We start from the raw sequence: 21990 nt of genomic DNA on the forward strand, positions 1-21990 counted from the left end.
ACACAGAGACACACACCAAGCACATGCTGTTGAAAAAGGCGCCATAGACTTGCTGGACACAGGGCTGCCCCAGACCTTCCACTTCGTTAAAATGCAGCACCTGTGACGTCCAGTAAAGCAGAGCTCAGTGAAACAAGGTCACGCCCGAATGGGCTTGCTTGCTTGTTTTTATTGACACATAATAGATGTCCGTATACTTGGGGTACATATGATAATTTAATACATTCATGTTATGTGTAAAGATCAAATCAGGGAAACTGGGATATCCACCACCTTGCATGTTGGTTTTTTTTTTCTGAAAACAAGTTTTACTTAAATAAGGGTTTAAATACATTGCATGTTGGGTTTTTTCTTTAGGCTAGAAGCATTCTAATTATTCCTTTCTAGCGATTTGGAAATGTACAATAGATTATACTATAATCTGTAATCTATAGTAGGGTAAACTATAGTCATCCTACTGATCTATAGGATACTAGGTCTTTTTTCTGAATATATATTTGTACCCATTAATCAGCCCCTCTTCATACCCCTACCTTCTACCCTTCCCGGCCTCTGGTAACCACCAGCCTACTTACTGTCTGTCTCCATGAGAGCCACTGTTTTTGCTCCCGCCTATAACAGGTTTTCATTGATGCCCTTTATCAGCTTGAAGAAACTCCTTTCTATTTCTAGTTTTCTGAGACATTATGATGGATTTTATGGATTAATGTCAAAATTGAAACAGTTTTGTGCATCTGTTGGTGAAATTATGTATTTTTTCTTCTTTTGACTGTTAGTATGGTAGATTATATTGAGTGTTTCGTTTAATTTTTTTTTTTATGAGACAGAGTCTTGCTTTGTTACCCAGGTTGGAGTATAGTGATGCAATCATGGCTTACTGCAGCCTCAACCTCCCAGGCTCAAGCAGTTCTCCTGCCTCAGTCCCCCAAATAGCTGGGACCACAGGTGGGCACCACCACACCTGGCTAATTTCAAGTTGTGTTGTTGTAGGGATGGGGTCTCTCTGTGTTGCCCAGGCCAGTCTAGAACTCCTGGGCTCAAGCAATCTTTCTGCCTTGGCCTCCCAAAGGGCTGGCATTATAGGCAAGAGCCACAGCACCTGGACATGATTGCTTTTTTAGCAAACCATTTTTATTATGGTAAAATAACATAAACTTGACTGTCTCAACCCATTTTAAGTGCACACTTCAGTGACATTAAGCACATTCGCATTGTTGTGCAGCCATCACCATCTTCCAGCTCCAGAGCTCGTCCATGTTCCCAAACAGAAACTGTCCCCATTAAATGCTAACTCCCATTCCCTCCTGCTCAGCTCCTGCGCCCCACCATTTACCTTTATGAATTTCACTACTCAAGGTACTTCATGTAAGTGGATGCAAACAGCATTTGTCCTTTTGTGTCTGGCTTCTCCCACTCGGCATAAGGACCTAAATGTTCTCCCATGGTGTAGCCCTGCCAGAATTTCCCTCCTTCAGGGCTCAACAGTCTGTGTGTGGAGACGGCGTAGTGCTTACCCTTTCGTCCCTTCCTGGACACTTGGGGTACTGCCACCTTCTGGCTCCTGTGAATAATGCTGCTGTGAACATTGTTGCTTTGTAGAAAATTCTGAAATTGGGAAGGTACAAGTTCTCTAACTTTGTTCTTTTTCAAGATCATTTTGGCTGTTTTGGGTCCCTTGAATTCCCGTGTGAATTTGTTTTAGGATCAGCTTGTCAATTCTTGCACAGTAGTCACCTGGAATTTTTACAGGGATGGCACTGAATCTGTATATCTGTTTGGGGAGTAGTTCCATCTTAACAATATCAAAATCTTTGTATCTGTGAACATGGGAGGTATTTCTATATTTTTAGGTCTTTATTTTAATGTTTTGTAGTTTTCAGAGTATAAGTTTTGCACTTCTTTTGTTAGATTTATTCATAAATATTTTATTCTTTTTGATGCTATTGTAAATGGAATTCTTTTCTTTTCTTTTCTTTTTTTAGATAGAGTCTTGCTCTGTCTCCCAGGCTGGAGTGCAGTAGCACAATCTCGGCTCATTGCAATCTCCACTTCCCGAGTTCAAGCAATTCTCCTGTCTTAGCCTCCTGAGTAGCTGGGATTACAGGTGCCCACCACCATGCCTGGCTAATTTTGGGGGGTTTTTTGTTTGTTTTTTCTTTTTTTGGTAGAGATGGGGTTTCACCATGTTGACCAGGCTGGTCTTGAACTCCTGACCTCAAGCCATCTACCCGCCTTGGGCCTCCTTAAGTGCTGAGACCACAGATGTGAGCCACTGCACCCGGTCTGAATTATTTTCTTAATTTCATTTTCAGTTTATTCTTTGCTACTGTATAGAAATACAATTATTCTTTCTTTCTTTTTTTTGAGAGAGTTTCACTTTGTTGCCCAGGCTGGAGTGCAGTGGCACAGTCTCAGCTCCCTGTGACCTCTGCCTCCCGGGTTCAAGCAGTTCTCATGCCTCAGCCTCCGCGTAGCTGGGATTATAGGCGCCCGCCACCATGCCCAGCTGATTTGTTTTTGTATTTTAGTAGAGACAGGGTTTCACCATGTTGGCCAGGCTGGTCTCGAACTCGTGAGCTCAGGCAATCTGCCCATCTCGGCCTCCCAAAGTGCTGGGATTACAGGCGTGAGCCACTGTGCCCGGCCTACAATTATCCTTTCATATTGATCTTGTATACTGCATCCTTGTTGAACTTGCTTATTAGTTATAATAGTTTTTACTGGATTTCTTAGGATTTTCTGTAAGGATTGTGTCATCTACAACTATAGTTTTACTTCTTTTTTTCAACCTGGATGCCTTTTAATTTTCTTGCTTAACTGCCCCAGCTAGAACGTCCAATACTGTTGAATAAAACTGGTGCAAGCAGGCACCCTTGTCTTGTTCCTTCTCTTTGTGCAGAAGCATTTAGGCCAGCACCATCAGGTACGATTCCTGCTGTGGGCCTTCATCAGGTCACGGACACCACTTTCTAGTCCTGCTTTGCTGAATGTTTTTATCATGAAGAAGTACTAGATTTGATGTGTTTTTTACTGTGTTTAAAATGAGCTTGTCACTTTTGTTTATTTATTTTAGTGATATGGTATATTTCATTAGGTGATTTTCAGATGTTAAACTCGCATTCTTGGTCATGGTGTACAATCATTTTTATACATTATTGTCTTCAGTTTGCTGGTATTTTGTTGAGGATTTTCATGTCTATATTTATAAGAGATCATGGTGTATGCTTTTCTTATGCCTTTGTGTGATATTTGTGTAATTTGTACACACACAGGTATATACGTGCACAATTTTTTTCCAACTCATTTGAGAGAAAATTTGAGACATTATGTCCCTTTATCACTGACTACTGAATGCCTTGTTTGTTTCCTAAGAATAAGGACCTTGTTCTGCACAACCATAGTCCAGATGTTGCAATCAGGAAATTCAACATGGAGGCCATAATGTCACCTGATCCATGCACTTCCTGGGTCATCCCAGTTCTGCCCCTTTAGCTGCTTTGTGGCACAGGGTACAGCCCAGACACATACAGTGTGTGACTGTTGTGCCCTGTTAGCCTCCTGCCCTTGTGTTTGTTGACCTGGATGCTTTCAAAGAATCAAGACCAGTTATTTTGTTGAATAGCTCAAGTATGATGGTGTTTCCTCATGATTTAACCCAGGTGATGCAGTTTTGGGAGGAATCTCGTGGAATTTGGTGTGTCCCCACCAATGTATCATATCGAGGGGTCCTCGTGTTGGTTTGTTTCAGTGTTGATCTTGTTAGTTCTGCTCACTTGTCTGTGCTCGGTTTCTGCACTGGAAAGTTGCTGTTTCTGCCTTGTAATAAATAAGTAGTTTGTAGGGAGATCTTTGGGATTAAGTAAATATCTTCTTGTGATTAATCAGCATCAGGCCCGGTGCTGTGGTTCACGCCTGTAATCCCAGCACTTTGGGAGGCTGAGGCGGGTGGATCACTTGAGGTCAGGTGTTCAAGACCAGCCTGGCCAACATGGTGAAACCCCATCTCTACTAAAAATCCAAAAAAAACTAGCCGGATATGGTGGCGGGCACCTGTAATCCCAGCTACTCGGGAGGCTGAGGCAGGAGAATTGCTTGTACCCGGGAGGCGGAGGTTGCAGTGAGCCAAGATCACCCCACTGCACTCCAGCCTGGGTGACAGAGCGAGACTCCATCTCAAAATAAATGAATAAATAAATAAATGCTTAGTCAACATCAATTGTTTTTATCATCCGTGGATGGTTTTCTAACTCCAGTGATCCTCCTGTACTTGATTCTTTGGCCTCTGTTGTGACAAAGCCGCTCCTATTCTTGTGTGCATGCATCTCTCTCCGTGTGGACTAGTGGTTTGCTGTTTGATGCAGGGGTCCATGCGCAGTCCCTGTTGCTGGCCTTGGTGTTCAAACTGTCCCACACTTGGTCAGTAGCACCCCTTGGAGCACACAGGCCCCTGTCCTGAGGCCCCACTGCCCTTTCTGGCGCAGGATGGCGTCCCAACTCACCTGGGGCTGCCCGCGCCTCCGCTCTGCAGTCCCTTCCATGAACCACTGGTCTCTTGTTTCTGGGAAGCTCGCTCTTTTATTTCTTGAGTATTTCTTGCTCCTGTTTTTGTGTCTCACTGACTCTGGTGTATCCGTTATCCAAAGGCTAGCACTGCTGTCTTCACCTCTTTCAGCTTTTTCTTTTTCCATTCTTTTTAAATTTCTTCTTCCTTGAAGCCTTCGGCAGCCTGTTCTTCCAAGTCAGTAATTTCTTCCTCAGTGAATCATTACATTATTTGTTTCCTGAATTGAATTCTTTATTTCACGGTTATACTTTTTCACACCCTGTCTCTGGGATTTTCCTTGCTCTTGTCTCCTCATTTCCCTGTTGTAGTACTCTGGGGGCATTTTTTCACATAAGCATTGCCCTGGTCTGTGTCCTCAGGTTCGTGTTTCTGGTGGAGTTGCAGTATGTCCTCAATGTTCATTACTGGGTATTTTGCAATTTCTATTTGGTTTCTTTGTTAACCCAAATGATTCTTTTTTTTTTTTTTTGAGACATAGTCTCGCTCTGTCGCCCGGGCTGGAGTGCAGTGGCCGGTTCTCAGCTCACTGCAAGCTCCGCCTCCCGGGTTTATGCCATTCTCCTGCCTCAGCCTCCGAGTAGCTGGGACTACAGGCGCCCGCCACCTCGCCCGGCTAGTTTTTTGTATTTTGTAGTAGAGACGTGGTTTCACCGTGTTAGCCAGGATGGTCTCGATCTCCTGACCTCGTGATCCGCCCGTCTCGGCCTCCCAAAGTGCTGGGATTACAGGCTTGAGCCACCGCACCTGGCGTAACCCAAATGATTCTTTTATGATCTTTAAAATCTCCAGGTCGATAGGTTTTCATGGTTGTTGTGGATTTATTGTTATATTGAATCTGGCCGGGTTGATTTCTGCTTTTAAGTGTTGGTTGCAGTATTATTTTTGGCCTAATGGTCAGGATTTCAAAGTGGTTTGTGCATGTTTGGTATAAAGTTCTATCTGTATTTTTAGAGCCTACTGTAAAAATGGAAGTTCAAGGCCTAAATATCACTATTTTTTTTTTTTTCTGAGTGACTTTTGGCTTCTGAAAGAGAGGAATTAGAAGTCCCTGTGCTGTTGCCATTTTTCCAAATATGTCGCTTTGTCGCTGAGCTTTTACCCTTTGGTATTTCAAAACCTGGATGGAACGTGTGGGAAACAGAAGTCATCTTCTTGCAGGGCTGCCTGCCGGGGAGCTGAGCATACAGAGAGGACAGCAGGCATCCAGCCCACTGTGGCTGCCGAGGCTGGGTGGTGTCTTAGTGGGAACCAGGTTTTCTGACATGGTTTATGTTCCCACAGAGGCTATCCTTTTCCTCCCCTGCAGGCATTGCAACGTCATGAGCAGTTATTTTTTAATGGAGTCAGTAGCTTAGCAAATGCTCAAGGTTTTGTTTGTTTTGGAGATGAGAACTGAGGCAGGTGAGCCTGCTTTCTTGGGTGATCTTAGCGGAGAGTGCCTTTTCTGTCTGTGGCAGGTCACGCACATGTCTGTGTCCCGCAGCGAGGCCCAGGGTCTGCCCTGCTTCCGGGCAAGCTGTGTCCTCAGGCCCAGAACCACGGCCGCCCACGCACACCTTTGCCTTTTGCCTTCCTCCAGCCTGAGAAGCCAGGTCCCAGCAGCAAGGACCCCAAGGCCGACAGTGTGCGGGCCGTCAGCGTGCGCACCCTCTACCTGGTCAGCACCACCGTGGACAGGATGAGTCACGTGAGTGCACGGCACCCGTCCCTGCCTGGCGACAACAGAGCTCTCCAGGGCAGTGGCCCAGGGTGCTCAGGCCCAGCAAAGAGTCTGTCTCCACCTCAGAGCTCTGGCAGGGCCCTATCTGCATGGGACCTCCTTCTGGGTGGATGCAGACCAGGCCCTCTACTCCCCTAGGTCCTCTGGCCGTACCTGCTCCAATTCCTCACTCCTGTGCGCTTCACCAGGGCCCTGACTCCGCTCTGCAGGAGCCTCGTGCATCTGGCGCAGAAGAGGCAGGAGGCCGGGGCGGACGCCTTCCTCATCCAGTACGACGCCCATGGTGCGCGCCGCGCCGTACCCCACCTCCCCGCTCCTGTCCCCACTTCCCCATCCTCCAGTTCCCGACCCCCACCCCAGGGCTACAGGCAACCCCCACTGACTATTTCCACCTCTCATCTCCAGCGAGCCTCCCGTCTCCCTATGCTGTAACCGCAAGACTGTTGGTGAGTCTTGCCCTTTCACAGCGTGCCCGGGTGCCCCACTCTGTGTCCCTGTGCTCCACCCAGGCTTGGAAGGAGTTACCTTCTCAGTGGGCAGCTGCAGTCAGGGCTCAGGCGTGGTTTTTCTCTATGTGGGTGGCCCAGCTTCAGGAAGAGCCAGGCCCCCCCGTCAGGTGCTGTGGCCCTGCAGGTGCAGTTTGTGGGCACGGCTGGTGCTCCCTGCTCAGACCTGGCTCCACGCTGCCTTTCTTCAGGTTGTGTCTTCCAGCCCCTACCTGGGGGACGGACGTGGGGTGGCGGCGCTGCGTCTCCTCAGTGTTCTGCACCCTAACATTCACCCTTTGCTGGGTCAGCATTGGGAGACGACTGTCCCGCTGCTGCTGGGGTACCTGGATGGTGAGCCCGGGGTCAGGATGGGGTGCATAGCCCTGTGGGGAGGGCAGGTCTCAGGGTAGGGAGATGCTAGCTCTGATCCCACCTTTGCCAGGTGGCACTAGGGTTGCCAGTGGGGACTAGGGTTGTGTAATTGGAAAAAGCAGTCTACCCTGTGGTCCAAGAAAGGCCCCAGTTGACCTGGGACTTGAAAAGCACTCCCGCAGGGTGCTTCCTGGGAGCAGGTGGGGGGCAGTGGGGCGGTGAGGTCTGTCTGTGCTGAGCATCCCCAGCTCCAGGGCAGGTGCTGGGCTCTGAACCCCACTGGCCTGCGCGGCTGTCATTTCAGAGCACACGGAAGAGACCCTGCCACAGGAGGAGTGGGAGGAGAAGCTGCTGATGGTGAGGGCTGGGGGTGGTCGGGGCAGGGCCCATCCTGGGCCTTAAGGTGTTGTCTGGCCTGGGGGGTGCTGGGGTGGCAGAGGCTGGGCCACCTGCCTCAACCTCACCTCATGGTGTGGCTGAGGAGCCAAGGAGCAGGCCCTCCTCTCGCCCTGCCTGGTGAGCCAACTGTGGCATGGTTGTCCCCTGAGGGTTGGCTCTGCCTCCCCCGGACTCTGCTGGAAGGCGGCCTGCAGCCCCTGCAGCCACAGCATATGGGGATGTGCCCAGGCTCCACCCAGCCCTGGGAGGGGTCGGGCTCCCGGCCTCTCAGTGGTGTCTTGGCCTGCAGTTCCTGCAAGACACCCTGGCCATCGTTTCTGACAACACGTGGATCTGCCAGCTGAGCCTGGAGCTGTGCAGGCAGCTGCCCTGCTATGATGAGGCACCCCAGGAGAAGGTGGGGCACCTGCTGGCGTTCTCGGTGTGGTACTTGGGCTCTGAGTTCCTGGGTCTCGTGTCTGTCACTTGCTGTCTGGGCCCTGTCTCCCGTGGCCCTGGTGGCCTGGCAGAGCCGCCTCGTGGTGGCTGAGGGCCAGGAGGTGCGAGAGCCCACCAGCCCCACCTCTTATTCCTCAGATGTTGCCCTGGACTCACCCTGCAGTTCTCATCAGTTTGTGGGCAGGAGGTGCACCCCAGGGGCAGCCCCGTGGCAGCGCTGGGTCTCCCTGTACTCAGGAGTCAGGCATAGCCATGTTCTCGTTGTCTGGTTTTGTTTCAGAACTTCCTGTACAAATGCATAGGAACCACCCTGGGTGCTGCTTCAAGTAAGGAGGTGGTGAGGAAGCACCTTCAAGAGCTGCTGGAAACAGCCAGATACCAGGAGGAGGCAGAACGTGAGGTGGGGCCACTCTCCCTGCAGAAGCCCCAGACATCCTAGGGCTGGAGGTCGGCGGCCACCTGCTGTTCTCTGAGGCAGCCAGCCAGGCTGCATGCCTGCGTGTGCATGTGTGCGTACACGTATGGTGTGCGTGTATGCACAGAGAGGGTGTCTGCGCCATCTGTTGATGTGTATGCAAGTGTGCGCATGTGTGTACATGTGGGTGTGCCCGTGTCCACGCGTGACCGTGTGCGTGCGTGTGTGGCAGCGTGTGCCCTCCCCTGCCTGGGGTAAGTGTCTTGCCCCCCAGGGCCTCGCCTGCTGCTTCGGGATCTGTGCCATCTCCCACCTCGAGGACACGCTGGCCCAGCTGGAGGACTTCGTGAGGTCAGAGGTCTTCAGAAAATCCATCGGCATTCTCAACATTTTTAAGGTTAGGCTGACACCGTGCAGGGCTGGGGACAGCTGTCTATCCACAAGTTTGAGGCTCGGGGGTGCCCTGCAGGCTGGAGTGGGGCAGGAAGCTGGTTGCGTCCCTGGAGCAATTTTTGCTCCTGCATTCCTTCCATGGGTGGAGCCTGTGCGTGGGCGCTCCCAGTGGGGAGGGACGCAGAGTGGCCTCCCTGAGGCAAACGTAGCTGTGGCCAGGGCCGCGTCTCTGCCAGGCGTGGGTGATGAGAGGGGCTCTGCCCCCTGGTGGCCAGCAGATTCTGCGTTCTCGCCAAAGCCACCGGCTGTGCTGGCGGAGCCTGAGCCTGGTTTAAGGAAGGAGTGGACCTCTACCGCAGGCCCCCATCCCGGCTGTGGTCCCTCTATTTTCTTTCTCCCGTAACTGTCCCAGTTACAGCATCTCAGGGCGGGACCAAGCACGCAGGGCTTCCCAGCCCTTGCTGTGTGGATCGAGGCTGATCTGCAGTGCAGCAAGGATGGGGCCTCAAGCTCTTCTCAGCTGCCTCCTGCCTGACTCTCACACATAGCCGCACTACCTTGACCCTCGGCCCTCTGCTACTCAGTATCCAGTGGGCCCATGCCTGGCTGGCTGCCTGTACTCCTGCCCCTTTCAAAGAGGCTCTCCCCCTCCCCAGATTCAGGCGGTGCCCTGCACGGCTGGGGCACACCTCTGCTGTCACTGGCTCTGGCCATGGCGGGGGCACACCTCTGCTGTCACTGGCTCTGGCCACGGCGGGGGCACACCTCTGCTGTCACTGACTGGCTCTGGCCCTTCTTCTGGGAGGACTTCAGGAGTTTCTGAGGCCAAGGATTCCTGTCGGGGAGTATAATTGTGTAACTGAAGTCCTGCTGTTTCCTCTGACCTCTCAGGATCGAAGCGAGAACGAGGTAGAGAAGGTGAAGAGTGCTCTGGTCCTGTGCTACGGGCACGTGGCGGCCCGGGCCCCCCAGGAGCTGGTGCTGGCCAAAGTGGAGTCAGACATCCTCCGGAACATCTGCCAGCACTTCAACACCAAGGTGGGCATCACAGTGGGGCTGCCACGCCAGGGGAGCTGGGGCTGCCACGCCAGGGGAGCTGGGGCTGCCGGGGACTCACATCTTAATTCATTTCACTTTTTGTTGTTCAGGTTCTGGGAGTAAAGGTAGAAACCAAGGTACAGTGTGTAGGAATTAAGTGCTGGACTGGCTTCTCCCCTCAGCTCTCCTCTGGGCGGGTTGAGCTTCATGGGCAGAGGCCGGAGGGGGTGCTTGCTGGGGCTTCCTGATCTCGGTCCCCACGGGGCATTTGAGAGCATCACCAGGGCTCCTGCCCTGGCCTGGGCCCTGGACGGCAGTGGGAAGAAGGGAGGCGTCTGTGCCTCCAAGGGGCGGGGTCGTGGGCTGTCGCCCCCCAGGGAGTTCAGCCAGCCCCTCCCATCCCAGGACAGCTGGAACCTCCTCTGGCTCTGCTCCCCAGTGCTCGTGGGGGCTGTACCTCCCCTGGACCCCAGTGACCACCTAGGAGAGGGAACAAGGCCCAAAGCCAGTGGAAGTGGCAGTGGAGGCTCCACTGGCCCCCAAGGCCTCACCCCAGCCTCACTAACAAGTTTCCCTTCTGGCCTCCCTGGCACTAACCTGACAAGCCCCTCTCTCGGGACAGTCAGCCCTCCTTGAAGAACAGGCCCTCTGGTTCTCCTGCAGTGGCTGGGAGGGCAGGGCTGTTCTCAGAGGTTCTTTTCCCAGCCCTTTAGCACTCCCCGGAGGACTCTCCTCCTGCTGTGGGGAGCCCTCTGGTCACACCACACAGCGTCTGCTCTGTGGCCTGTCTCCTCTGGAGTGTGACACGGGGGAACCCCTGGGTGGCCCCCCTGCTTCTTCCACACGGACACTGATAAGCAAGAGAGCTGACTGGAGAGCTCCTGTGAGAGCAGAGCGCAGCACGTCTGGCTTCGGAGGAAAGAAACGGGGGTGTGTGTGGGTTCAGCCCTGGAGGGCGGGTGTGGGCGTCTCCTGTAGCCCTGTGTCCCTGCAGGACCCAGCCTTGAAGCTGTGCCTCGTCCAGAGTGTGTGCATGGTCAGCCGCGCCATCTGCAGCAGCACCCAGGCTGGCTCCTTCCACTTCACCCGGAAAGCAGAGCTGGTGGCACAGATGATGGTGAGCATGGCCGTGGCCTGGTGGGTCCTCAGGCAGGTTCCTGGGAGACTGAGGCCAGAGGTGGGGATTGGGGGCACCGAAGGTGATAACATGGAGACAGCCTGGGAACATGGGAGGGGCCATGTAGGGACAGATGGGGCTCTGCTCCTCGGGCCCCTCGTGTCACTTAGGCTGGGGGACGGAGCTTGATCAGGGAGGAGGGCTAGGGTTTCCTCCAAGGGCTGAGTCATGCACCTGCCTCACCCAGGAGTTAATCAGGGCAGAGCCCCCGGACTCCCTGAGGACACCTATTCGGAAGAAAGCCATGCTCACCTGCACTTACTTGGTGTATCCTTTCCTGCCTCTGCACAGGTCCGTGCGTCTGCGTGTGTGCGTGTGTGTATGTGCGCGTGCCTGTGTGTGCGTGTGTGCCTGCATGTGTGTGTGCGCGTGTGCATGCGCCTATGGGCGCGTGTGCGCTTGCGTGAGCACGTGTGTGTGCGCGTGTGTGCGTGCCGTGTGTGTGTGTGCGTGCTTACACGTGTGTGCGTGTGCTGCGTGGGGTGCCGCCGTGGTCTGGAGCAGAGTAAACATGGCAGAGGCTGTGCTGCCCGCACAGGCCTGGGTTGCTGGGTGTCTGGGCCTCAGCCTCAGGATCATTGTCTGCGGCCCTTAACTTGCCTCTCAGCTCTGTGGAGCCGGCGCTGGACGAGCAGGCCCAGGCGGATGTGATCCGTAGCTGCCTGCACAGCGTCATGGCCCTGCTGCCTGAGCCCAAGGAGGAGGACGGAGGCTGCCAGAAGGTATCCCCATGTTTCCCTTGCCTGTGTTCACACCCATGAGAGTGGCAGGAAGGCCGCTGTAGGCGGCAGGGTCACTGGTGGGGCCGCACGGCCTGGCTCTCCTTCCAGTCCCTGTATCTGGAGACACTGCACGCCCTTGAGGGTCTGCTGACGAGCCTCCTGCAGCGGAACATGACCCCCCAAGGCCTGCAGATCATGATTGAGGTGTGCAGGGGGACTGTCATGGGGATGGGGTGGGGGCACAGAGGGCACTCCAGCTGGCTGCTGGCCTCTCTCCGCATGGGGGCGCCCTAGGGACAGTGTGGTGCTCTCTACATTTGGGGGTGGTTTATGAACAGGCAGGTGCACCCCCTCCCATCTCGGCCGGCAAGCAGATGGGGAGGCCCTGACCCAGGTGGGACCTCTGGAGCCTGTCCTCTCCCACCACTGCATGGCGCGGGGATGGAGGGGCCCACAGGTACCCATGGCTCCTGACTGGGGGCCATGACCAGGGTGGCACTGTGGTGGGCGAGGGTAGGGCTGACCCCCGTGCTCAGTGTGTTCTTCTAGGACCAGGGCGGCCTCCACCCTGTCCTTCCACAGCCCCGGCTGGCCCCGGCTCCACTTGGGCTGGGTTGTGTCTGTGACCAGACTGGAGGACAGAGTGGCAGGGCCAGAGGAGCTATGGTGGCCTGAGGCTGGCACCACTCTGGGTCCCTGGCTTGGCCCCCTGTAGCCCGGGAAGGATGGCCTGGCAGGGACACTGAGCTGGCCCACGATGCACAAGGCTCCTGCTCCCAGGGCTGCCCTCTGAGCAGTACCTGTGTGAAGCCTCCTCTTCCTTAGCACCTGAGCCCGTGGATCAAGTCCCCAAGAGGTCACGAGCGGGCGCGGGCCCTGGGCCTGAGCGCCCTCCTGCTGCGCCACTTCCTGGAGCAGCTGCGTGTCAGCGTGAGTACCTGGGTCCCCAGCCCGGATGCTGCCGCCTGTGGCACTCATGACCCGGAGTGTGAGCTGCCTTCCTGGCTTCCTCTGGCCGCCACCCCAGCTCAGACCACAGTCCTCTTCCTTGAGACGTGGATTGAGGGCCTGTCAGGGCCAGGAGTTGTCAGGGATGGCTGCTCAGAGTAGAGTCCGTTGTCATCGGGGCCCACCATTAGCCGGGAGGAAGGTGCACCTCTGGTCTCCAGGGCTTCACTGTTCAGCGCAGTGCTTGATTTGGTTGGCAATTTTTTTTTTATCATGTTCCACAAGCATCTATTTGTTTTAATGAAAACTTTTATCAGGAACAGATACTAGATTTTGCTAAATATCTTTTTGTCATCTATCAGGATTATTCTAGGCTTTCTTTTCTCTCTCTTTTTTTTACCCTGAGACAGGGTCTCACTCTGTTGCCCAGGCTGGAGGGCAATGGTGCAAACACAGCTCACTGCAGCCTGGAAGTCCTGAACTCAAGTGATCATCCCGCCTTGGCCTCCCGAGTAGCTGATACTACAGTGCATGCCACCACACCCAACTAATTTTCTTTTTTTTTGTAGAGATGGGGTCTTGCTACATTGCCCAGGCTGGTCTTGAACTCTTGGGCTCAAGTGATCCTCCTGTCTCTGCCTCCCAGAGTGCTGGGATTACAGATGTTGGCGTTACAGACATGAGCCACTGCACCTGGCCTTTTGTTAATGCACCAAAACTAACTTTCTCCTTTTCTTTTCTTTTCTTTCCCTCCCTCCCTCCCTCCTTTCCTTCCTTTCCTTCCTTTCTTTCTTTTTTGAGACCGAGTCTCTTGCTCTCACCCAGGCTGGAGTGCAGTGGCACAATCTTGGCTCACAGCAACCTCCGCCTCCTGGATTTAAGCAATTCTCCTGCTCCAGCCTCCCGAGTAGCTGGGATTACAGGCGCCCACCACCACTCCCAGCTAATTTGTGTATTTTTAGTAGAGACGGGGTTTCATCATGTTGGCCAGGCTGGTCTTGAACTCCTGACCTCAAGTGATCTGCCTGCCTTGGCCTCCCAAAATGCTGGGGTTATAGGCATGAGTGACCGCGCCCAGCTGAAACCAAAACTTTCATTCTTTATGTGGCCAAATCTTGTGTGTTCAGGGCTCTTCCCACCTCATGCTTTCATGGCCTGCTCATCACATAACCCTGGTCTGGCTGAAGCTTACCTTGGTACATGGTGTGATGGATGCCTAGCCTGAGAACAGTGGCTGGTCACCTGCAGTCTTACTCTGACATTCCAGCCTTTCCCTTCTGACTTGAAATTCTTTCTCATCAGTGGTGATTTTGGGGATGAGGAGTTTCAGCGGTGCCCAAGCAGATACCAGGTTTCCATCTGATAGGAGCTTCTGAGCCCAGGATCCTGTGCAAGGGCAGGGTGGGAGCACCTCCCAGGAAGGCCTCGCATGTAGGGGCTGAGAAGGGAGCCAGGTGGTGGGAGGGGGACAGGAGCATCTGCTGGAGAGGAGGTGTGGAAGTAGAAGGAAGGTGTTTGACTATAGGAGCATGGGAGGGGCAGGACTGAGGAGAGCAGAAAGGCTCTGGAAGGAAGGACCAGGACCAGTCGGGGTGTGAGGGGGTCTTGTACAGTCCTGCCCCTCACCCAAATTGGCAGAGCCCGTGCACTCCTCCCATTTGGGGCCCCCTCCTCACCCCAGTTGTCCGTCTGCCTGCACATGCCTGTGTGCCCATGTCAGCATGACCTGGCCTTCCTTCTTGTAGGGGCCCAGCCTGGGAGCCTGTGTGGCCCTGGTGTAGATGAGGTGTGGTCAGAGCTGAGCTGAGCAGCACCCACGCTGCAGCGAGAGGGGAGGGAGGAACTCACTGGGGGCTGTGTTGGCCACAGTGAGGGCCCAGGGCTTCGTGGACACCAGCAACACTCCTGGCCACACTCCAGCCCTCCTCTGGGTGCAGGTGGCATAGGTGGCATCCACTCATCCCCAGCATTCCAATAGCCCAGGCATCTCCTCCTCCAGGCCCTGGTGCCCTTCCACAACCTGGGCCTTCTTGTTGGCCTCTTCTCCCCACGGTGCGCGGACCTGTGGCCTGTCACCCGCCAGGAAGCCGTCGACTGCGTCTACTCCCTGCTCTACCTCCAGCTTGGCTATGAGGGTGAGCCCTTATCAGAAGTGTGGGGGCCGGTGGTCGTTCAGGGGTGCCGGGAGGGATGAGGTGCAGAGTCCAGGCTGCGGGACCGCCAGGGAGGGCCTGAGCCGGACTGCTCGTTCCTGCCGCCTCTCAGGCTTCTCCCGGGACTACCGCGATGACGTGGCGGAGCGGCTCCTCAGCCTCAAGGATGGCCTCGCGCACCCTGACCCCACCATTCTCTTCCACACCTGCCACAGCATAGGCCAGGTACCAGCTGGGAGCTCCGCGGCCGGAAGGCAGGCTGGCACTGTCTGGGGCTAACAGGGACTTCCGAGGCAGCACCTGGCCTCCCCTAGCCTCTGTAAGTGCCACCCATGGCCAGTGGGCATGGGGCAGGGCCTGGGTGTTTGCATTAGTTGCTGGCGCTGCCCTGCACTGGCCCCATCACCCACACCTGCCTACGCTGGGGCAGTGCAGTCCATACGAGAGGAAGGTGCTGTTTGTCTTGAGACCTGGCAGAGGCCAAGGAGGGAATGGGGTGCCATGAGGCCCAGCTGCCCTCTGCCTGCCACTGACACCCTGGCCTGCTCTCGTGAAAATGCAGGTTTCTGGAACAGAATCTCCAGCAGCTGCCCTGTGTGATGTTGTCCCCAAAGCCTACCCAAGAGCCACGTGGGGGGCTAGGGTCATCGCCTGCAGAGTGCAGCGGGCTCTAGCCCTCTTGCCAAGGGGCCAGGAGCAGGCCCTACCTTTGGTTCCAGCTGGTCAAGGTGCTTTGTCCACTGCCATCTGAAGGGAGGATGATGGCCCTGGGCACTGCGTCCCCCACCCCCCACGACCTATGCCTGCCAGGTCCACTCTGAGGCTCAGCATATTAGAACACAAACTTGAGTATTATTAAAGTATTGCATTTCAGGGGGGGAAAAAAAGTCCCTCCAAGGGGATAAGAAAGCTGCCCCTCCCTCCGTGCTCTCATGTGGGTCCCCAAGCTGGAACACTGCCTGTCTCCATTTGGTGCTTAGGAAAGGCCTTCCAGGTCCAGAGACTGTGTCTCCTACAAAGGAAGGAGGGGTAGGTCACGAGGGCCCTTTCTGGTGCTGGGATCACAAGTGTGAGCTAAGGCCTATCTGCCCTTGACCCCGTGTTTTAGAGAGCTCCAGGGCGACTGCACCATAGGGATGCTCCCAGCCCACTTCACTAGTCAGAAGGAGCCCGACGAAGGTGCTGTGACCTCAGCCCTGCAGCTGCCCAGGCACCACCTTCCAGGAGCCCGCCCAGGCTCCAGCAGGCCCTGGCAGGTTCTGGAGAAGGAGACCCCACCCGCGTGCAGCGAGCTCATTGAAGTCACAGGGCGGGGAGGCTGGGGCGGGGCTGCGAGAAGGGGCGTGGCCTCCCACCCTAACGGGAGCCCCTGAGACGCGATGCCCCGGAGAAGTGGCGTTGGGGGTGCCCCCCTTCCCTCCTTAACCTCAGGCATCGCTTTCCTCCTAGATTATTGCCAAGCGCCTCCCACCTGACCAGCTCATCAGCCTCTTGCTAACCATGTTTGAGGCCCTGGGAGACCCCGAAAAGAACTGCTCCCGAGCAGCTACCGTCATGATCAACTGCCTGCTGCAGGAGCGGGGCGGCGTGCTCCAGGAGAAGGTGGGAGGGGGCGGGGCGGCGGCTCCGGGAGGGGGCGGGTGGGGGCGGGGCGGCGGCTCCGGGAGAAGGTGGGAGGGGGCGGGGCGGCGGCTCCGGGAGAAGGTGGGAGGGGGCGGGGCGGCGGCTCCGGGAGAAGGTGGGAGGGGGCGGGGCGGCGGCTCCGGGAGAAGGTGGGAGGGGGCGGAGCGGCGGCTCCGGGAGGGGGCGGCAGGGTGTGCGGTGGGGTGGGGCGTCAAGGCGAGGGCGGGGCGGCAGACTCTTGGAGAGGTGGCACCGCAGGAGAAAACAGTGAGTCTGGCCCTGGTCTGGCCTGGACCATCCTGCCCGGCCCTCCTCGGGTGTGACCCTCACTGCTCTGCCCCCTCTCCCTGCAGGACTACTGTGGACAAATCTTTCTCTTATGTCTTGAAGACGGGGGTTAAAATCTGGCAAAAACAAGTGCTGAGAGAATAAGGGGGGAAAAGGAAATGGAAAGGCGGGTGAAAGCGCTAATGGTTCCCCGAGCCCTGGTTGGGCCCCCTGCTGGCATTGCTGGCGTGGACATGGACGCAGGGCTCCCCGAGTCCCCAGGAGGCTGCCCAGCCCTGGATTCCAGGGTCTGGCACTTCGCGGGACGCTCTCGTGCTGCCCCAATTCTCGTTCCCTTTGCTCCCGTGTCTGGGGCCGTCCCAGCCCCACCACCGCCTCTCACTGTGCAGTCTCCGTGCAGTTGTTGCCAAACGTGCAGAGGCAGTCGCTCCGCACAGATGCCTGTGACGCGACAGCAGAAATGCACATCCCTGTTCTCAGATCCTTTTGGGTCCAGAGGGCTCCCATGGGCCAGCTGGAGTGGGTGCTCGTGAGTCCTGGAGAGGCCCATGGCCGGGGACCCAGTCTCTGCACTACGGCATTCTCAAGCTCAGTATTAAAGTGAAGCAGCGGAGTGTAGGGTGTCAGAAGGCTGCACGGGCACCTACAAGTGGAGCATCCTACCCACTCCTACGTCCTCCCCTCAAGCTCCAGTTGTCAACCTTTGGGCCACCACCACTGCCCCACAGTGCAGACCACTGTGGCTTGGTGTGCGTGTTGTATACGTGGAAGTCGGTGCCCGTCCTGTGGTCCCTTGGTGTGAACATGTGTGTGAGGTTGGCCCTGTTGTCATTACACGTGTCCCTTTCCTGCACTGAGCTGCGAATGTGTCACGTTTGTTCATCTGTCTGTCTCCGTGAACACCTGGGCAGTTTCCAGTTGGGGCTGTCACAGGGTCCAGGTCCTTTGGAGCTGAGGGCACACTGCAGCGGGGGATAGGCCCACGATAGCAACAAGGCTTGAAGGCCAGGCCCTGGTGTGTATCCCAGGGCTGCCAGCCAGTGTCCCTGGGTGGGGCCCTCTCCCTCCCGCAGGAGGCCGGCTGGCTCTGGTGTGCCACTGTCTTGCCCATCGCTGGGTTTCCCACTCTTTTCAAATGAGTTTGCAGCGGCTTCATGCTAGAGTTTCATCTGTGTTTCTCAGTGATGGGTGAAGGTGAACACGTGTTTATATGTTTACCGGTTACTCGGCTGTGTCGCTTTGACAGGATACCAGTCTTTCGCCTGCGCTTTTCTTCTTGATTAGTAGGAGTGCTTCCCCGCCCCCGCAACCCCTAGACGAAGTGTTGTTCTGTCACCCAGGCTGGAGTGCAGTGACACGATCTCGGCTCATTGCAACCTCTGCCCCTCCCGGATTCAAGCAAGCCTGCCTCAGCCTCCGGAGTAGCTGGGATTACAGGCGTGCGCCACCACGCCCAGCTAATTTTTGTATTTTTAGTTGAGACGGAGTTTCACCATGTTGGCCAGGCTGCTTCTGAACTCCTGACCTCAGGTGATCCACCCACCTCAGCCTCCCAAAGTGCTGGGATCATAGGTATGAGCCACCACGCCCAGCTGGTAGGGGTGCTTTCTATGTCCTGGATACAGTTTCTCCATTGGCTATACATATACTGCACATAGCTCCTTGGAGAGGCAAGAACAGGAATGCAGCAGTGGAAAAAAGGAGAGTGTTGGTGGAGGGCTCGTGCCAAGGACTGCACACGGTGTGGTTTCTGGAAGGGCAAGTCCAGTGCTACTGCATGGTAGGAGGAAGAGGTTGAGGGTACAGATGCTGGCATCGGGACCTGGGAGGAACAAAGGGCCAGAGGGTGGCGGTTCAGTGCTGGCCATTTGAAGGCTTGGGTTTTATTGTGCAGGCAGTGGGGCCCCAGGTCAGATCTGAGGGTAGTGAGGTACCCTGGCCACCTGTGCGGATGGTGAGAGAAGGACCAGGCTGGTGGTGGCGGCCAGGGTGCTGGGGTCGGCCCCGGCGTGGGATGGACCGGGCTGGCGGTGGCGGCCTGGGTGCTGGGGTCGGCCCCGGCGTGGGATGTGCCATGTGCTTTTCAGTGTGTCTGTACATGGACACTTGGGCAGATTCTCCTGAATGTGGGTGTGTAATTTCTCTTCAAGTCCCTATTTTCAGTTCATTTGGGGACATATCAAGAAGTAGAGTGGCTGGATCACACTGAGGCTGTGGCTGGCCTCTGAGAGGGCTGCTTTTTGCACAGCGGAGCTGTCCAGCTATTTTCTTCCCAGCCCAGGTTTGCATAGACATCACTCGCCACAGCCCAGCTGGGCAGGGGCATTGCTGACCCCTGGCTAAGGCTTTGAGCAGGCCTACGGCACAGCCCAGCAGGCACACCTGCCGCCAGTGTCATGTACCCAGCCATCATGGCGAACCTCTGTGTTCCTCCCTGCCTTGAGACCCTGCTGGGGGGACTTCTTTGAGACAGGTTGATGCTGTTGGGCTTTGAGTTCCTCTGACGTTGAATCAGAACCTGTGGCCCTAGGGGGTGACATGCGACCTCCCCCAGTGTGAGATGACCATGAAGTAGAGAGCGCAGAGAGCATGACAGAGAACAGCAGGCTCTCCTGAGGCCGGGCGTGTCCGACGGAGGAGGCAGCCTTCCCAGGGTTGAGGCGGTGTGCGGGGGAGGCCAAGGAGGGGACAGGAGAGGAGGAAATTCCACATGAAACAAACAGGTGGGGGTGGAAGTGGCGCTGCCACCTCAGGAAGGTCAAACTCAGAGTTGCCAGGTGACCCAGCTGTCCCGCCCAGGGATCTTCCTAAGAACAGAGCACGAAGCACACAGCGACTCATTCCCAGCAGCACCGCTCATGCCATCTGGGAAGTATCCCAGGGGCTCATCACTTTGCAAATGGGTAGAGGAAATGTGGTCCATCCGTACGACAGAATATTATTGGGTCATAAAGGGGCATGAAGCCCTGACACAGGCTGTGAGGCAGATGCACCTTGAAAACACCATGCTCAGTGAAAGCAGCAGACACTGCCCAGGCGCGGTGGCTCATGCCTGTAATCCCAGCACTTTGGGAGGCCGAGGCGGGCGGATCACGAGGTCGGGTGTTCAAGACCAGCCTGACCAACATAGTGAAACCCCATCTCTACTAAAAATGCAAAAATTAGCTGGACATGGTGGCAGGAGCCTGTAATCCCAGCTACTCAGGAGGCCGAGGCCGGAGAATCACTTGAAACCCAGGAGGCGGAGGTTACTGTGAGCTGAGATTGCGCCATTGGACTCCAGCCTGAGGGACAGAGGAAGACTCCATCTCAAAAACAAATAAACAACAACAACAAAAGCAGACACTAAAAGCCACAATCACATGAGCCCATTTTCATGAAGTGTCCAGAACAGGCAAATCTGTCGCGACAGACAGTGGAATAGAGGTGACCAGGGGCTGGGGAGCAAATTAGTGACTGCTAATGGAGATGGGCTGTGTGTGTGTGTGTGTGTGAGAGAGAGAGAGAGAGAGACAGGGTCTTACTCTGTTGCCCAGGCTGAAGTGCTGTGATGTGATCATGGCTTACTGCAGGCTCAACCTCCTGGGCTCAGGTGATCCTCTAGCCTCAGCCTCCCGAGCAGCTGGGACTACCGGTGTGCACCACCATGCCCAGCTAATTTTTTGTATTTTTCTTAGAGACAGGGTTTCGCCATGTTGCCCAGACTGTGACGGGTTTCTTTTGGGGGTGATGGTTGTACATCCTGAGTGCACTGGAATCCTGGAACTGTGCACTTACGGTGAGTGGGTGGGCTCTGGGGCGCTGAATTATGTCTCAGTGACCCAGGCCAAGCATGACAGGAAGGGAGAGGACCCTGCACAGGGGCTCACCATTGAGGGAGGAGCCACAATCCAGAGACTGGCAGAATAGCCTGGAAGGTGTGGGGCGCAGCCGAGCCTCACACAGCGGGCAGCTGGAATGCTGCCCTGCGTCCTGGGACCACATGGATTTTGCCCAGCAGTCTGCAGAAGCAGGAGCCTTCTCAGGACTGGGTGTGAGGGTCCACACTTGGGGATTCTCAGCTAAGAGGTGACTCTGGAAACTGCCCCCACCCTGCAAGCCCTCCACCACAACCCAGTGCACCCGGGCTATTTCTAAAGTTCAAAAAAAGCATAGATTCAAGTGTACATGTGCACCAATGGGTTCGAGTTGTTGAAGAAATAAATATGCAAAAGTAAAGAAAATATTAGAGAAGATAAGTAAACCCACTGAGACAGCAAGACTTGTGAGACAAGTCACAGGAAAAGCCGACATCCATAAAAGCAAAAAGTGAAGTGAAAGAGGAAAAATGTGTGCAGTTAGCAGAGTGTATGTCCACGAACAGCTGTGTTCCAAAACACCTGGAAAGCTATCACCAAAGCAACTGATTTCTGAAAAAATAAAATGCCAGCATGGATGGGAAGGAGGTGGGCGGGTCCAGTGGACCCATAACTGCTAAGGTGGTGGAAGTGGTTGCTCTGGGCGCCCGCTGGTGTCACCCAGGCTGTGCGTCGGCAGGGGAGTCGTTACCCCTCACAGTGCTCAGGAGAATGGAGAGGCTGTGTCAGCTGCCAGTGTAGGTGGCACAGCCCAGCAGCTCAGATAACATCACGGGGTGTCAGGTTGGTCTTGGCTTTGAAGCAAGCCTGTCTGCGAGAGTCACTCCCTGGAGGGCTGAGGAGCAAGATCTGGTGTGGAAAAATACTTGCTCGGAGTTCAGCACCTCCTCGCTGTCAAAACTTGCCAATAGCCAGGAGTGCAGAGGAAACCAACAGGCAGGCAGCAGGCAGCGTCCGCAGGACAAGGGGCTCACAGGTGAAGAAAAAGGCAAAGAAACACAGGTCATCAGAACACGCTGCTCCTGCCGGGGCTGGGCGCTCAGCTCCGCACAGGAGGTCTTGGAATGAAAAGGGCGTCAAGAGGTCTACAGCTCCTTTGAGAGCGACGGTGACCAGGAAGGACTAGCCTGTGCCTGTGCAGCTTCCCTTGGGCATGGCTCCTGCACCCCTCACCAGCCGTGTCTCCCCACGCCATGCTGTGGCCTCACCACATGAGTGGGTGTGGCCTGGCCCGGTCCGGAAGGTTCTGCCGTCAGAATCTCCTCCAGCTCGACCTGCTGTTGCGCTTTGAACCAGCCCCTTCTCCTTTCCAGCTACCCAGGCGGGTCCCTCAGCCACAGCCAGGAAGGAGGACCCTAGCGGTGGCCCAGGAACGCTGGGGTGGGTGGAGCCCGC

General features: G+C 55.6%; 1 protein-coding gene across 4 annotated transcripts in view; it reads left to right on the forward strand.

Annotated features, from left to right (window-relative positions):
• MROH1 (maestro heat like repeat family member 1) overlaps positions 1 to 21990 on the forward strand; it is a 48675-nt gene that overhangs the window by 13740 nt on the left and 12945 nt on the right. For 2 of the 4 annotated variants that reach the window (XM_030921574.1, XM_030921577.1), the window contains 18 exons: positions 6144 to 6251; positions 6423 to 6567; positions 6690 to 6730; positions 6982 to 7123; positions 7449 to 7501; positions 7833 to 7940; positions 8262 to 8381; positions 8671 to 8793; positions 9681 to 9827; positions 9938 to 9964; positions 10822 to 10944; positions 11192 to 11271; positions 11612 to 11726; positions 11835 to 11930; positions 12552 to 12656; positions 14674 to 14809; positions 14940 to 15052; positions 16277 to 16429. In XM_030921574.1, coding sequence (XP_030777434.1) covers positions 6144 to 6251; positions 6423 to 6567; positions 6690 to 6730; positions 6982 to 7123; positions 7449 to 7501; positions 7833 to 7940; positions 8262 to 8381; positions 8671 to 8793; positions 9681 to 9827; positions 9938 to 9964; positions 10822 to 10944; positions 11192 to 11271; positions 11612 to 11726; positions 11835 to 11930; positions 12552 to 12656; positions 14674 to 14809; positions 14940 to 15052; positions 16277 to 16429 — 1935 coding nt within the window. The remainder of the gene's footprint in view (positions 1 to 6143; positions 6252 to 6422; positions 6568 to 6689; positions 6731 to 6981; positions 7124 to 7448; positions 7502 to 7832; positions 7941 to 8261; positions 8382 to 8670; positions 8794 to 9680; positions 9828 to 9937; positions 9965 to 10821; positions 10945 to 11191; positions 11272 to 11611; positions 11727 to 11834; positions 11931 to 12551; positions 12657 to 14673; positions 14810 to 14939; positions 15053 to 16276; positions 16430 to 21990) is intronic. The other 2 variants (XM_030921576.1, XM_030921575.1) reach the window with 2 other exon arrangements.

The sequence above is a fragment of the Rhinopithecus roxellana genome, chromosome 17 (genome assembly GCF_007565055.1).
Source record: "Rhinopithecus roxellana isolate Shanxi Qingling chromosome 17, ASM756505v1, whole genome shotgun sequence".
NCBI lineage: Eukaryota > Metazoa > Chordata > Mammalia > Primates > Cercopithecidae > Rhinopithecus > Rhinopithecus roxellana.